Below are 14,999 nucleotides of genomic sequence, written 5' to 3'. Positions count from 1 at the left end.
AATGGGAAATCTGATTGAAAGGAAGTCCCGATCATTTTATATTTTGTTGTAATTATTAAGTTACATGTTCAATGTACATCGACAAGCAGAAAATTTAAGCGGTCAAGTTTAGCCACTATATCAAAAAGGAACAACATTCATGAATCCACTAAAACTAAACATGATCATTACCCCATTAATTTCAAGACTTTGAAATTAGAGATCAAACCAATGGACATTATCACTGGACATCATGTTCCCTCATTGCGGGTAAAGAATTATAATTAGTTTGTTGTTTAATCTTTATCCAAACGGTGACCCAATTAAGCACACTGAGTAAATATTTACGAATGCTCTTGTTTAAATATAAATCAAATTAATCATAAAAAATATCATATAAATACGCAACACGTATCGAAAATACTCATTAATATGTATAAAAAACATGTAGGCATGAGAAGTATAATGAGTAGACGTAAACTTGATTATGGCGGGTCCCAGCAGCATTTTTGACTAAAAGTACTTTTGCAAAGTTTCGATTAAGCTTCATTATTTATATTTAATTAATATAATATAATATAATGTTAGGTGATAAGTGAAGGAATTGAACCAATTGTGATGCTTCGTTAACCTGTGATTCATCTTTTCCTCTTTATAAGTCAAAAATTATAACTTATGTATAAAGGTTGTTTAATTTCATGATTCACTTCATAAAGTTTGTCGCATGCAACATTTTTTTCAATGACGTATACAAAACGGGTGAAAATCCATTCAAACAAGCTTTCTTTTTAAAAAAACTTTAAAAACAAAACAAAGAAACAAAATTGTGTTGGATGTAATAATTGTCTTTGCTTGAAAAACGATCAAAGCGTGATCAAAGTATTTGAGCTTTTGTACGACTTAAAATATTTGAATTAGACATTTATCATCATCACTTATAACTTTTGATAAATTCGATATATCTTTATCCTATAATAAATATAGTTAAGTTTTTGAATTTTGTTATATGTTCAAGATATTGTAGGAACAACAATATTGATTATTATATATATATAAATTATTTTCCAAAAAAAATTGTTTATATATCACGATAATTCGTGCGCCAAAACATAAAGTTAATGAAACGGATATTGAGGGATTTGTATGACGGCAGTATGGTGTCGAAGGGTGTCAGCTCTTTGAGAAACACCCTTTTACTATCATGGAACATAAACTCATGAAAAATAGAATTATTGGATATTTGAAGTAGTTTTATTGTGAGACGATCTCATGAATCTTTATCTATGAGACTGGATTAATCATACCGATATTCACAATAAAAAGTAATAATCTTAGCATAAAAAGTAATATTTTTTCATGGACTGACTCAAATAAGAGATCTGTGTCACAAAATATGATTATTGAGACTGTCTCACACAAGTTTTTGTCTACGTTATTTATATGTAACGAATAATAAAATTTAACTAGGTGAGGTATGATCCAGGGGGCGTGCCATTCATCACAAAAGGGATATAAAAAGAGTGACGAAGAATTGTGAGTGAGACTTTAACTTTATATAATCTAATTAAAAAAAATATTTGGTGTGGGGTAAATATAATTATTTTTTTAAAAAATTTTTAAAGATTAATTACTCAAAACAATAGTGATCACCGAAAGCAACAGAGATTTGTGTGTGTGTGGTCAAAGAGCACAATATATTAGGTTCAATTTTCGAGGGACTGTTCTCTTTGTCGTCATTTACATTAAATATGATGCCATACATTATGTCATGACAAATTTTGACGGGTGACATTTGATTTTATAAAATTCATTTTCTGAAAATTTTATTAGTAATTTTTTTAAAAAAATCCTATTCTAGGGATGGGAGGATTCGAACTCGAGTCAATATAAGATAGAAACAATGTTAGACCATTAGAGTTAAAGCTCGGTCTCTAGTAGCTTATTATTTAATCTAAAGAAGTTTGGAAATGATATTTTTTTGGATCAGAACTAGGGATGTAAATAAATAAAACCGTTGGTGAATTATTCGGAGTTCGGCTCGATAAAAAGTTCGTTTGTTAATCATATCAAGCTAAGCTCGAGCTCGAAATTAATCAAATCAAGCTCAATCCCAAAGATATTCGGCTTGTGAGCTTGCAAACATGTTCGTTTATAGGCTTGTGAGCTCAAGCTCGGCTTGGTTAAATGGCTCGTAAGCTTGAGCTCTAGCTCAGATTATTTATGTATTTTTAATTATTATGTTTGTCGTTTTGATTATGTATAAATGAATGTACATTGTTATGTCTAATTTAAAATTAGTTCATAGATATATTAATTTTTAACAAGTTCGAATCAAGTTCAAACTCGAGCTCAATTGTATTTTTTACAACTCGAAAATGAGCCGAGCTTAAGCAAGACTTGTTAAATAGATAAACTGGCAATTAATAAACCAAGCTCGAGTCCGACTTTATTAATATGATAAACTGAGCCGAGCTCGAATTTTTCGCGAGCTTAGTAATTTCAAGACAAATCGAACTCGAGTCTGATGATAGAAGCTTGAATCGCGCTCTAACCGAGCTCGAGTCTCTATCAATTTTAAACTAATCAAGCTTAAACCTAATCTTATTTGATTTACTTTGGATCATTTACCTCCTTAGCTGTCACAATGCCATGAAGATTATAATGAAAAATAATTATGATTAATTATAGTGTAAACACATGTCGAAAATAAGCAGAGAAAGTACTTTGTTGATTGAAAAGTGTCCTTTTTTCACAGTGCGTGACAAATATGAAATGCCAAATTTACGTTCACAAATATCGAGACTGCACGAGAGCGAGCAGGTGTCAGTTTGACCAATCTTTGCATGTTTATTTTCTTCGGCTATTCTCATAATTAATCACTACCCAAAGTCAAGATAAATAAAGTAATAATATTTAGTTTATAATAATTTTATATCTTTTCCTTGGAAATATATAAGTTTGTTTTTAAACAAATTTAAATACAATAATTATAATATTATATTAATTTTTCGTAATAAACGTAAATAATATATAGTATTGTATTCAACTGTATATAATGCAAAATACAATTGTCTATGAACAATACCAATATATCATTCTAGCGGGAAGAAGTTTAAAAATAAAAAAAGAAAAGAGAAGAAAGAAAGAGTATGTTTTCTAATATTTTAAAAATTGTAATAAAAGAGGGAAGATTATACAATCTCTTCCTTAACTATTTTTATTATTTATTTATTTATTTATTTTATAATATTTTCTTTGTGCTAATGTCAATTTAATTTATTAAATTTGAATATTAATAAAGTTTTGAATTATGATTTGTTTAATTGGTGAGTGGACGGGTGCTCGTGCAATCATGTGGTCCAAAGCACCTAATTATTAAGGGCGTGCATGGAATGCGCAAAAGGTCATCACATCAGATTTAATTACAAAGTTGTTACCCAAAAAAAATAAATAGAAATTAAAGTTCATCAAAGATCCCTATGTTTTCTTATCAAATTAGGTTCATTAGAAAAAATGCGCAAAAAAAGGATGGTTTGTAGTTTCATTTGGTGTCAAGTTTTCAAGTTTAAATGAGATTTGAATGCGAGATTCGTTAATAGATAACTGTAACGTAACGATCTTTTCTCAAATGAAAAAGAAAATATGCCCACATGGTGTTATAGAATTTTTCATACAAAATCACCTAATTTTTTTTTAGTAAATAATTAATGTGTATGTGAATTTAATTCATTTATATATTATGTATTTTAAAAATCAATTTCTTTTCTTTGAATGTGTTTGGTTGGAGAAGCCAATGGAGAAATCTTTTTTTTTTTTTCTAAAAAAATGATTTTATATATATAAAAAATACAATGTTAGGTTGCAAAACATGTTTTGTAAAAAACACTTAAAAACTAGATTTTTTTTTATTTTTTGGCTTCTGCTTCTATTTTTATTTAAAAATAAAACAAATATATTTTTAAATATTTATTCAAACGTCAAAATTGTTTTTGCTTTCTTTTTTAATAAAAATACTTTAAAAATTGTACTTATTTAAGTATTATTTTTATATAACTACAACTTCTATATCCAAAATCACTCTTTATCTAACATTCTTCACATGAATCAAGTGATCATTAATTAATAGACAGTATTTAGTTGGTATTATATATAAACTCCCAGAAGCAGCTAAATACAGGAATGAATAAAAAAGAAAAATTGTATTTTTGTTTTTGTAATTTTGTCACTTTACGATTTTGATCATCTATATTATTAAATATCATTTTTAATTATGCATCTTCCGAGTTTTTATAATTTTAGTCATTTTTCATCAAAAACGATTATGTAACGTTACATAAGTCAGCGTCACATAAGCTCTGCATTGGTGACACGTCAACTTCATATCAAAAAATGACTAAATTGTCAAAATAACAAATATAACTTGACTAAGACTGGTGTTCGAAAACATAGTAAACCAAAATCATAAAGATACAAATATATAAAATCAAAAAAACTATATATGAAAAAACATTTCTTGTGTAGTGCTGCAAATTGATGGATTAATCTATTTAAATCTAGATTAAATGATATAAAATAGACATTAAAAATTTACAAAAAAATATTATGTGAGACATCAGATCAATTTGTGAGATATATATTCTAAGATCTAATCCATACACGGACCAATGCAACTTACAATACACATGTAATAAAAAATGAAAACAAAAACAGATGTTAATTAAAGGGTCTTAAGGATTGATTAAGGTTCCCCCTCTCGTGCATGCAACTTACGGAAAGGCAAGCAGATAAAAAGGAGAGGATGGCAACTAAAGAAGAAGGCGAGTGCTTCCAATATTAATGGCGCGTGCCCTTTATTCTAGGCCTTTGCACATGGATGAGAGCCAATTATCATTTAACTTCCTTTTGAATTTTTATTAAAATAAAATACACAGTCGATTAAAATATGTATACTCTACGCATCATTTTGAAACTTTTACCAAATCAAAATGACGATTTACGGAGAAGGAAGACTTATATAACGTATTTGTTGGGTAGACTCATTGCAGCAGAGAACCTGTTTCTGGACTGTTAAGTTCTTTGTATTGTTTTGAGATTGAAGAAGCGAAGACTCTTAGTTGTCAAATTTTTTATTATCTTCCACCAACAAAATATTGTCAAGATAAATGTGATCAACAAAATTTCACGTGACAATCTTTTATATATACTAGCGGATCATGACACATATCAGTGCGTATGATCTATAAAAAATAGAGAGAAATGGTTTTCTTTTAATTTTAAAATTAAATTAATTATTTAAGTATATGATAGAAATAAATTCGTAAAATACAGAATTCAGTGGTTGAAAGACATTTTTAATTATGAAAAAGTTTCACCAATATACCAAAAGTTTATTAGTATAAGAGATTTAACTTTAGTTAATATTATCAATATATATTATATATCATAGCAATTGGATGTATGTCGTGTTTAACCTTTTGACGTTTTTGGAATTTTGAAAAAAAGTTCAACATAACACAACTTAGTTATGTGAGTTTCATTGTTGATATTCAGTTTAAAGAAGATAGTTGGACAAACAATGTTTGGGCCTTAAACTTGACATCATGGGCCTTATTGTTTTAGAATGGTAAATCGTGCATGGTTGCAGAGGATCTGAAGTTCCTGTTATTATTATAGTCAACGCAAGAAATCGAATTCGAAATGACGAGGAAAAGCAAATATACGAAGACAATCAACTCAAGTAATCGAATGAGGAAACGGCGAGGAAAATCAAATGTAGGCGAAATAATCTAGGCGGTCGGTTGTCTGTGAGGTTAATCAACAAGATCAATGGCTCGAGTTTTAGGTGCTACAAATGATGGGAATGATGGAAGTGAAGCTGGTTCAGGGTTGATGATGATGCTAGGCATGATTGTCATGTCCATTTCGTTCATGTCCATGCTTATCATTGGTTGTGCGGATGATGGATCAAGCAAACGTAACAAAGGCCGTCGAAATAGTGATAATTCCGGGGGTAAGGGAGGCCTCGGTGATTATGGCGCTCGTGATACTGGCGGCGATATTGGTGGAGATGGGGACGATACCCACGGTTGTTGTGGTGGAGGCGGCCAAGAGGCTGGAGGTCATACTGGACATGGCGGGGGTGGCGGGTTTGGTGGGGATATCGGTGGTGGTGGGCTTGGCTTCCACGCGGGTGGAGGATTTGGTGGACATGGCGGGTTTGGTGGAGATATCGGGCGGGGAGGATTTGACGGGCATGGGGGCGGTGGTGGGTTCGGTGGTGACAGTGGTTTTGGCGGCGGGGGCGGGGGTTTCGGTGGTGGCGGTGGGGGATTTTAAGGTTGTCAGCTTATGCATTATGGCTTGTCCAGGGGAAATTTTAAGAACTACTACGTCTGTTTTAGGTGAAGGTTTTGCTTGTTTTTACCTTTTTATTAGTCGTAATATCTCATCATAATAAATACTACTTGCTAATTTGACATTTAGGACAACATCCATTTTACAGCATTGTAGCTTTGTAAGAGCTCTTATAAAAATAAGTGCTTTGTTTCAATTATTCAATGGTTTACCTTAAAAAAAAGTGGTTGGAAATCTAAAGAATTAAAGGATCACCTGTTCTATATCTGGGTCTAAAGTAATACAAATTTTCCAAGTTTAGCGTCCAATTTTAAACTTGGTATAACAAGAAGATAAAACTAAGCATGATGAATAACATGAATGAAAATCTTCTTCTGTCATATATTACACAAGAGATGTTCAAATGATACTCTGCACATGATCTGATCGCAAATCAGACTCGATAGAAACATTAAATTCCCAACAATTTCAACATAATCTTAGTGAAATTTGAGGCTGGTTAGCACATTGTTGTTCACAGGATCCGACAAGTGAGCCAGCAAGTTCTCATATGGGCCGTCACCAGTTACAAGGGCCTGGATAAAGTAACCCAAAATAGCCAACATAGCCAATCTTCCATTCTTCACTTCCTTCAACTTCAGATCCTTCAAAGATTTCTCATCTTTCCCCAATCCAAGCGGGTTGAAAAAGGGGCCGCCAGGGTAGGCTGGTTCACCCGACCCGCAAAATCCCTTTTCCAGGCCCAAAAAGTACTGCTTCCCCATGGAACCTGGATTGTACCAGTCCTGGAATCTCCGGTGCTCAGCAAATCCCATCAGCGCCATTTCGAAAACGAATAGTGTGTAGTTATCAGCCCAGTAGTTGTATGTTCCGGCCGGGGGGATGACTCCTGTTTTGAACCAGGGGAGAGCTGTTTCTGGTGGAATCAGGCCGGCTTTCCCTAGTATTTCTGGTGCTATGGCACCGACTGCCCCTAGCATTGCGAAACGCCCATTGATGATTTCTCCGTAGGCTAGCCATCTGGGCTCGATGAATCCTCCAGTGCCTTCTGGGTCTGACAGCCCCAATGGGTCGAATCCGTAGTCACCGGGGAGACTGGAAACAGTTCCAAGTTTTCCATTAGTTTCAACTTTCATGTCTAAAGAAATCAATAGACTGACAGATGATTTACCTTCCATCCAAGTAGGACAGACTCTGTTTGGATGCAAACCATAGTTGCCTGTCTGCTCCTTGCTGAAATAAAAGCGCATAATCAAATTTAGTGGTAAACTTTCCATAACAAAATCAAGATTTTTCGGGAGTTCATGCGTGTAGATGTTTTGTAAATACCTTGACAGGAGGACTAGCCTCTGCCTTGACAACAAATGAGACTTTTCTTGAAGATTGGATCGACCTTCCTCCAAAAATCTGCCTGGCGGCGTCTGCGGAAGCGCAGATTGATGATGAAGATACCAACGCCTGTGTTGCCATTTTTTGATTTTTCTTCTTGGGGCAGAGGAGTTCTAGTTTACTATCCGCACGAAGGAAGAATTAGTAGCACCCGAGAATGATCACAAACGGAACAAGGACCAATCCATGCTAGCCAACTAGATTTGTGTGGGACATATAGAGATCTTTGAAATTGTGGTGCACACACGAGTAACTAAATCGGTGGATAAAGTTAGGATCTTGTTGTCGAATGGAAATGGTACAGCTGGCATGGTTGCTTGGATTGCAGATAATTATTGGTTCGGAAACAAGTCTTGGATATTCCATAGCCACCTGGTTTGGGTTCTCCATTGTTCCATGGTTTGTTCTCCACAGAAAGCCAAAGGGCACGGACTAACGTTATCCCACCTTGGACACAGTGCATTTCATTGTTATTTATTATTTATAAAATTCCCTAAGTCGAATGAATAGCTTTAACAAGCGAAAAAAATATGCTTGGTGAGATGAAAGTTGAAACTAATGGAAAACTTGGAACAAACAGTATTTTCAATAAAAATAATAACAGTATTAATTTTACTTCTTTCAAGATATATGTGACTATTCTAATATTTTCAACTTCAAACAAAATTTTCAACAAACCTGGAACTTTAAGACATGAAATAAGAAGCGATTTGCCATTCAAAACCAGAGTCGCTGAACTTGAAATAAAATTAGCTGAGGGTAAGGGTTCGATTTACTTCATCATATCTTTTCTAAAACCCATATAATTGAGCTGTTGCAAGTACAACATCTCAGAACAACCCACCAATTCCTTAAACATATCTGTCCTGCATTATCTATACAATATTATTGAGTATGAGAACATGATAATAACTACCTAAAGAGGACACCAATTTTTTCTTCCAATTTTATCCTTATATAATACTAATATTACACTTTTGTTTTTTGTTATTTTGTTTTTTTTTTAATTTCAACACACACTTTTATTTTTTATTTTTGTTATTTTAACAATTCAAATATCAATTTAGTCACTCCATAAATTGTCAAATTACACTTAAGTCCATCGATAATGATAAAAAAAAAAAAATTGTACACACCCATCGCGTGTGCATAATTACTAGTGTAAATTACACTTCAAGTTCTCTTGCTCTCGGAGAACGAATCCTACACAGTCCCCACACCTAAGAGATAGATTGAGAGCATTTGGATTCGACATCTTGCAACCCACAAACCATGTTAGCCAGGGACTGCTATGTCTATCATCTTTGGATACGACAGGTTTAAATCTGTGCAAAACAAAGCGAATTATATATCAGCAACAAAATGATACAAAGAATAGATTGAACTTCAGTTTTGAGCATTTGCAACCAAATACTTACTCGCCATTATATTTTTGAATGTTTCCTGAAAAAGAATATAGATAAGTAAATGGGAATTTCACAAGTCGTGCTTAATAAAGTTTTTTATGCGTAAGATCTTTGACGTTTCAACAAGTTGGCATCGCGAAAATGAAAAACAGAATAGTCTGGTGATCACCTGATCTTTCGTTAGGCGGGGGTTGTGCGCCATCTCTTCTCCCACAGTACTCACCTAAAATTCATTGAAAGGCATAAGCAACTTCAGTTATGTGTGTGCCCATGACAAAAAGTAATTAGATCTTTATGGGCACTTACAGAGAACCCCTTGTAATCATGAGCAGGATATACCAATGTGTCTTTAGGCAATGTAAAGATCTGTTTTGGAATAAAAAATTAGAATGTATGTGGGAATTTTGGAGTGTTAAAATTCATAAATTTTTGCTCATTATATGATGTATTTATTCTTACCTGTGAATGAACCGACTTATAAAGCAGCTCGGAACTGCCACCCTGTGAAAAAGTAATGGGAGTTCAATATCAGAGCTCCAAATACAATATAAAATATAGAATCAAATTTAGCTAACAAAAAATTTCTCCAGGGGAAGGATAAAGAGACTGCGTGAGGAAAACTAGTGATCGACTTTGCATGTGTTACTTCAATCTGAGAGCTTTAAGGATTTCATAAGTCTCAATTGATGCGAGTCTGATCTGAGACATATAGTTATGCACGCAGGGTTAACCTCAAATACTTTGTGAGTCATGACTATCAACTTATAAGGAGATCAAGTTTCTGTTCCAATGATTATCTCCACATCTTTAGAAAAAAAAACTCCTTATTCGAGGGTTTTAGACAGAGAAAATTTGTTACTTCAGTTTACAATTGCAAAATCACACGACGAACAAAATTTGGAGAATAGGTATCTCATTAAGAAGATAATACCTGAAAATCTGTCCTACCGCATCCACGTATCAATAAAGCATCGCCAGTGAAAGCCATCCTTGGTTGCGGCTGATTTGTTCCTGCTCCCGGTGACATAGGTCACACAACCTTGCGTATGACCTGGTGTATCACGAACCTGTGAAAGAGAAGATAATCATGCAGCCAGCATGAGGATGATCAAATGCATTCTACAGAACCGAAATGCAGGATATCTCAAGGACATCATCGGTCTAATTAAATAGGTTATATTCACAGGTTGATTAAGTCATACATCAACTTATTCTATTCTGTTGTATGATTGGCAAATCTAATTTGAAAAGCTCAAGTTCCTTGTGGTACCTCAAGAAAGAGATCACCAAACTTAATTCTATCGCCAGGTTCAACAAATAGGTCCGCTTTTGCATTGCTTGCTTTAGAGATTATGGATTTTAGTCCAGGAACCTTACTCTGTAGCGACGACAGAAAAAGAAACAGGTTAGAATACTATCATATAATATTGAATCATCATCAAGAATTTGAATGTGAAAAAAAGAAGAGAAAACAGTAACCTTAAGCAAACCAGTGCCAGTCACATGATCAGCATGTACATGTGTATTGATTGCATGGATAAGATTTAAACTCAGCTCTTTCACCACAGAAAGATCCCTATCAACGGTCTTGTCCACAGGGTCAACCAACTGTTTACAGAAAAGTTGCGTCATTTCATTCTGAAGGCGACATTGCAGCATGAAAAACAACGAATAAGAAAGACAAATGTTGTCACGCTACAAAATAAGTTTCCAATTATCAATACATTGGATCAATTCCCTATGTATCGAAAGTTAAGCAACAGTCTAACCCATTATTTCTCATACAGACAACCAGTAATTGATGATGAGAGAAATCAACAAATAGCTTTAGCTGGGAAATATCAATAGAATATTCATAATCTAAACGAATAAGACCTTAGGATATCAACTGGTTTCTGCTTTCTCGTGAGAAAATAATTAACACATTCAAGAGTGATTCGGATACTTGTTCTAGTAATTTGGCATCGTCAATCAGCAAGTCAACCTTCAAATGATCCATCCAGCGGTAAAACGAAGATAGATAAGAAGCTGCTTAAGCAATCTTGATAGGAAAAAGCAAACAACTTTCATCCTAACACTTTCATTACGCTAAATAGAAGGATCGAAAATGTATCAAAAAGCTATTATATCAAACGACGTCAAAATTCATTAAACAAACACAAAAAACCCACTTGACCATTACTATTAAACATACCCAATAAAATATAGAATATAAACATAAACCGCAAATTTAAACTGACAAGAAGAAACTAGGATGTGATAAGAACTAACGAGGGCAGGTTTATCAGGATGAGAAGCATCGGCGAGAAGGTAAGTGTAAGTGCACGACTCCTTCTCAAACATCTGACGAAAAAGCAAAGCAGACGACGTCGCATAAGAGGCTGACCCCATTGGCGATGATCGAACACTCGCGGTAAACGCTACAACCTTCGGGAAAAAAGCTTTCTTTTGCTGTTTAGGAACGGAAAACACAAAAGAAAATTGGAAAACCCGGAAATTCAGAAGCATTTCTTGTTGTGCAAAGGTTGGATTTCAATGTAATAACTAATAACACGAATGGACGACCATATCAATGTGAAGATGCTCGAATTTTTAAATCGGTGATGTGTATTTATGATTTATGCGTTGAATTTGTAGCGATTAAGGAAATTTTTGGTGTGATTGGGAGTGGGAATTGGCGAGTGATGTGATTGGTCGTTGATTAGGAGACAGCGTGACAACGTCAGCAACTGCACCTAGTATTGCGCGCCACCTCTAGGTTAATGACACCTTATATATGCATGAGCAAATCTTGATCATCCATTCTATCATGAGGACAATGTCCATATGAATAGGACGAAATAAATCGTGATTTGTTTGGTTGTTGAAAACGAGGTTCTAAAAAGCAAACCAAGCGTCAAGTTCGAGTTTAAAACTTGTTTTTAGATTTTAATGTAAATAAATATATTTTACTATCCAGAGCAACTACTAAAAATATTTCGGTGTATTTTTTGTTTAAAAATTTTTATATGATCAAATATTTAATATTAAATTTATAAAAATAATTTAAAAAAATTAACTTAAAAGAAAAAAAGGTTAAAAAGTAAACTAAATTTTTATTTAAAAAGCTAGTGCTTAATCACGGTTTTTTTTCCTCACATAAATTCGTTCAACCTTATTTTTGACTTTTTTTTTTTTTTTCTGTTTTTGGTCAGAATCAAAACTTTTACTTCATGTGAACAATGGTTGAGAATTGGGTGGGAAAATATTTTCTTATACAATAAATAAAAGCTAATTTGGTTAGGGAAACAATGTTTTTCACATAGTATTCTTTACTTTATTTTACATAGGATCCAAAGGTAAAATGTTCTCTAACCTGGTTCGGAACTCATAAACACAAATATACAATTTAGTGTAAATGTAAGAAATTATATTTTTCTGCAAACAATTCAAAATCGAAAGCTTAACACGGACAGCTTATTTTTCGCCAAAAAAATTACCGAAACATCATATTGATGGCATAACTTTCTACACCACGGTTCTCTTGAAAATAGTTTTTACTGTAAAGAATGGGCTAAAATGTGTCCCATTTTTATTTATTTTTTGTTGCAAGCCAACTCATCGACTGGAGCATGAAGAATACCTTCATCCAAGATCATGCAAACCTCTTGGGATAACTCATAAGAATCTTCAAGCGGAAGCTTCAATTTGAGCTGGAAGTTGCACCAATACCATCCCATAACTGATTAGTCTTGTTTCAAGAGAATCTTATAACTCAGATAGTTTATGATTTCTTCAAACTTGTCCACAAAATCTATTCTCAAAGATACATGCATTGTACATCATAAGCGACATGAGTTCACTTGTACCATGAGAACCAAAATTATAAATGATGGTCAACCTTATATTTTTCAGGGAATGATACTTACATAATCGGCTCTTTATCGTAGTGGCTAGCCCTCCAAAATCAAGAATTTAGGTGCACTATTATCCAATTATCTCATCAAAGGAGACACACATTTAGTATCGATGCCAAGCCCATTAGATAACACACACCTAACAATTTGTTTCCACATTCCCATAATCCCATTTTGGCACAAATCCACGCCCTACCATTTCCTTCAATGACCATTCCACATCTTCCGCCAGATTCTGACAACAAAACCCCTATATCACCAACTTGTCAGATTCAAATCTCGGATTTATTCCCTGATCTTAATCATCTTTTGCATAAAACTCTTAGCTTCAACAAAGCACTTTGCATCAAGAAAATTATACAACACCTCTTGATAAGTTCCTGGATTAGGCTCGCATCCCTTGACCATAGCCATGTCGAAAAGTTCAATCCCTTCTTGAAATCTCTTTTGCTTTCTTAATCCTAGGATCAATATGTTGAACACGATTGCGTCCACCTCCACCCCCTCTGATTCCATCCTATCCAACAAACTAAATGCCTCGTCCACACGGCCAAGCTCGCATAGTCCATGCATTATTGTCGAGAAGGTTCTCACGTTAGGAATGCATTTCTGCTTAGGAAACTCATCGAGCACATTGAGGGAAGCCTCAATCTTCCCGCACTCACATAGCCCCTTTATGATGATATTCAGGCAACAGGCATCAACCTCCACACCCAAGCTCGGAGCAAGCAAGTGCATACACCTCATGAACAGCCACCAATTTCTTAGTCGAAACCAGCGGATTTATCAGACTAACAACAGTCAGTTAGCTCGGTGATTAGTTAGTTATAGTTGGTTAGATAGTTAGTCAAACTTACTCAATTACTTACGCATGTATAAATATAGATGATGTACAGACTATCATTTTTTTTTCACCAATTCAATAATGAAGAACGGAACTCTTCTTCCTTTCAATACATGCTCGCCTCTGTAATATGGTATCAGAGCATATCCGCACAATCTTTACGCACGCCAATGGTGAGCAGATAATCAGGAAGAAGATTGAGATTCTCTCGTCGAGCTGGTGAGTTTTCTTTCTGTGCAAAACTCACAAATCGGTGCATTTCATTCTCCAATTCGTAATTGAAAGCTCTTAGCAACGACATCTGGATCTATGACAAACACAAATTCGACGGCGTGGAATATGCAAATGGGGCGATCTGCCGCTGATGACCAATCGAGCCCCTACTTTCTCCATCATTCTGATAATCCAGGGCAGCTCCTGGTTTCACAGCAACTCACTGGTGAAAATTTTCCGTCATGGAGTCGGGCAATGAAAATTGCACTCTCCGTTAAGAACAAGTTGGGGTTTATTGATGGATCTATTCACAAATCATCAGAAAGTGATCTCACCTTGACAAGTGCGTGGACTCGAAACAACAACATAGTCATTTCTTGGCTACTGAATTCTGTATCCAAGGAGATATCAGCGAGCATCTTGTTCGCGGAATCAGCAGAAGATATATGGAAGGATTTGCAAGATCGTTTTCAACAAAGTAATGCTCCAAGAATATTTCAACTACGTAGAGAATTGATCAATTTGCGCCAAGATCAAGATCCGGTTGGTATCTACTTCACTAAGCTTAAGGCCATTTGGGAAGAATTGAATCAATTCCGTCCGGTTTGCAGATGTGGTAAGTGCATTTGTAATGGGGTCAAGAACATTGACAATTATGTTCAGATGGATTACGCCATGACTTTTCTCATGGGTCTCAATGACTCGTTTACCCATATTAGGAGTCAAGTGCTTCTGCTTGATCCTCTTCCGTCTATCAACAAAATTTTTGCTTTAGTCATACAAGAGGAGAGACAAAGGGCTATTGGGAAGCAATCTAATTTCAATACACCCACAAATGACTTGGCACTTGCGCTCCAAGGGGAGCACCATCAATCCCAGCATAATAGCAGAGCAAGAATTAAATTCCAGAAAGGCAGA

At 34.5% G+C, this 14,999-nt stretch overlaps 1 protein-coding gene and 2 pseudogenes across 1 annotated transcript; all 3 read right to left on the bottom strand.

The window, feature by feature from the left end:
• Positions 1–6,666: 6,666 nt before the first annotated feature.
• On the bottom strand, positions 6,667–7,869 carry LOC142518014 (chlorophyll a-b binding protein 8, chloroplastic). Its single transcript, XM_075620589.1, has 3 exons — positions 7,663–7,869; positions 7,505–7,566; positions 6,667–7,428 (listed from the first exon to the last, which is right to left on the bottom strand). The coding sequence occupies exons 1-3, from the start codon at positions 7,801–7,803 to the stop codon at positions 6,813–6,815; spliced, it is 819 nt and encodes a 272-aa protein (XP_075476704.1). The 5' UTR covers positions 7,804–7,869; the 3' UTR covers positions 6,667–6,812.
• A 1,019-nt stretch (positions 7,870–8,888) lies between these two features.
• LOC142519373 (persulfide dioxygenase ETHE1 homolog, mitochondrial-like) lies at positions 8,889–11,810 on the bottom strand (annotated as a pseudogene).
• Positions 11,811–12,404: 594 nt separating this feature from the next.
• LOC142518513 (uncharacterized) lies at positions 12,405–14,169 on the bottom strand (annotated as a pseudogene).
• Between the last annotated feature and the right edge of the window lie 830 nt (positions 14,170–14,999).

The sequence above is a fragment of the Primulina tabacum genome, chromosome 11 (genome assembly GCF_025594145.1).
Source record: "Primulina tabacum isolate GXHZ01 chromosome 11, ASM2559414v2, whole genome shotgun sequence".
NCBI lineage: Eukaryota > Viridiplantae > Streptophyta > Magnoliopsida > Lamiales > Gesneriaceae > Primulina > Primulina tabacum.
Note: the sequence above shows the minus strand (reverse complement) of the source record. Positions and strands in the feature narration are given on the sequence as shown.

Excerpts from the sequence above, each read along its gene's own strand:
- LOC142518014 (XM_075620589.1), bottom strand. The coding sequence starts at position 7,803 with ATGGCAACACAGGCGTTGGTATCTTCATCATCAATCTGCGCTTCCGCA. Across the intron at positions 7,567-7,662 it reads AGGCTAGTCCTCCTGTCAAG|CAAGGAGCAGACAGGCAACT; the intron begins GTATTTACAAAA and ends CTTTTATTTCAG. Across the intron at positions 7,429-7,504 it reads CTGTCCTACTTGGATGGAAG|TCTCCCCGGTGACTACGGAT; the intron begins GTAAATCATCTG and ends AACTGTTTCCAG.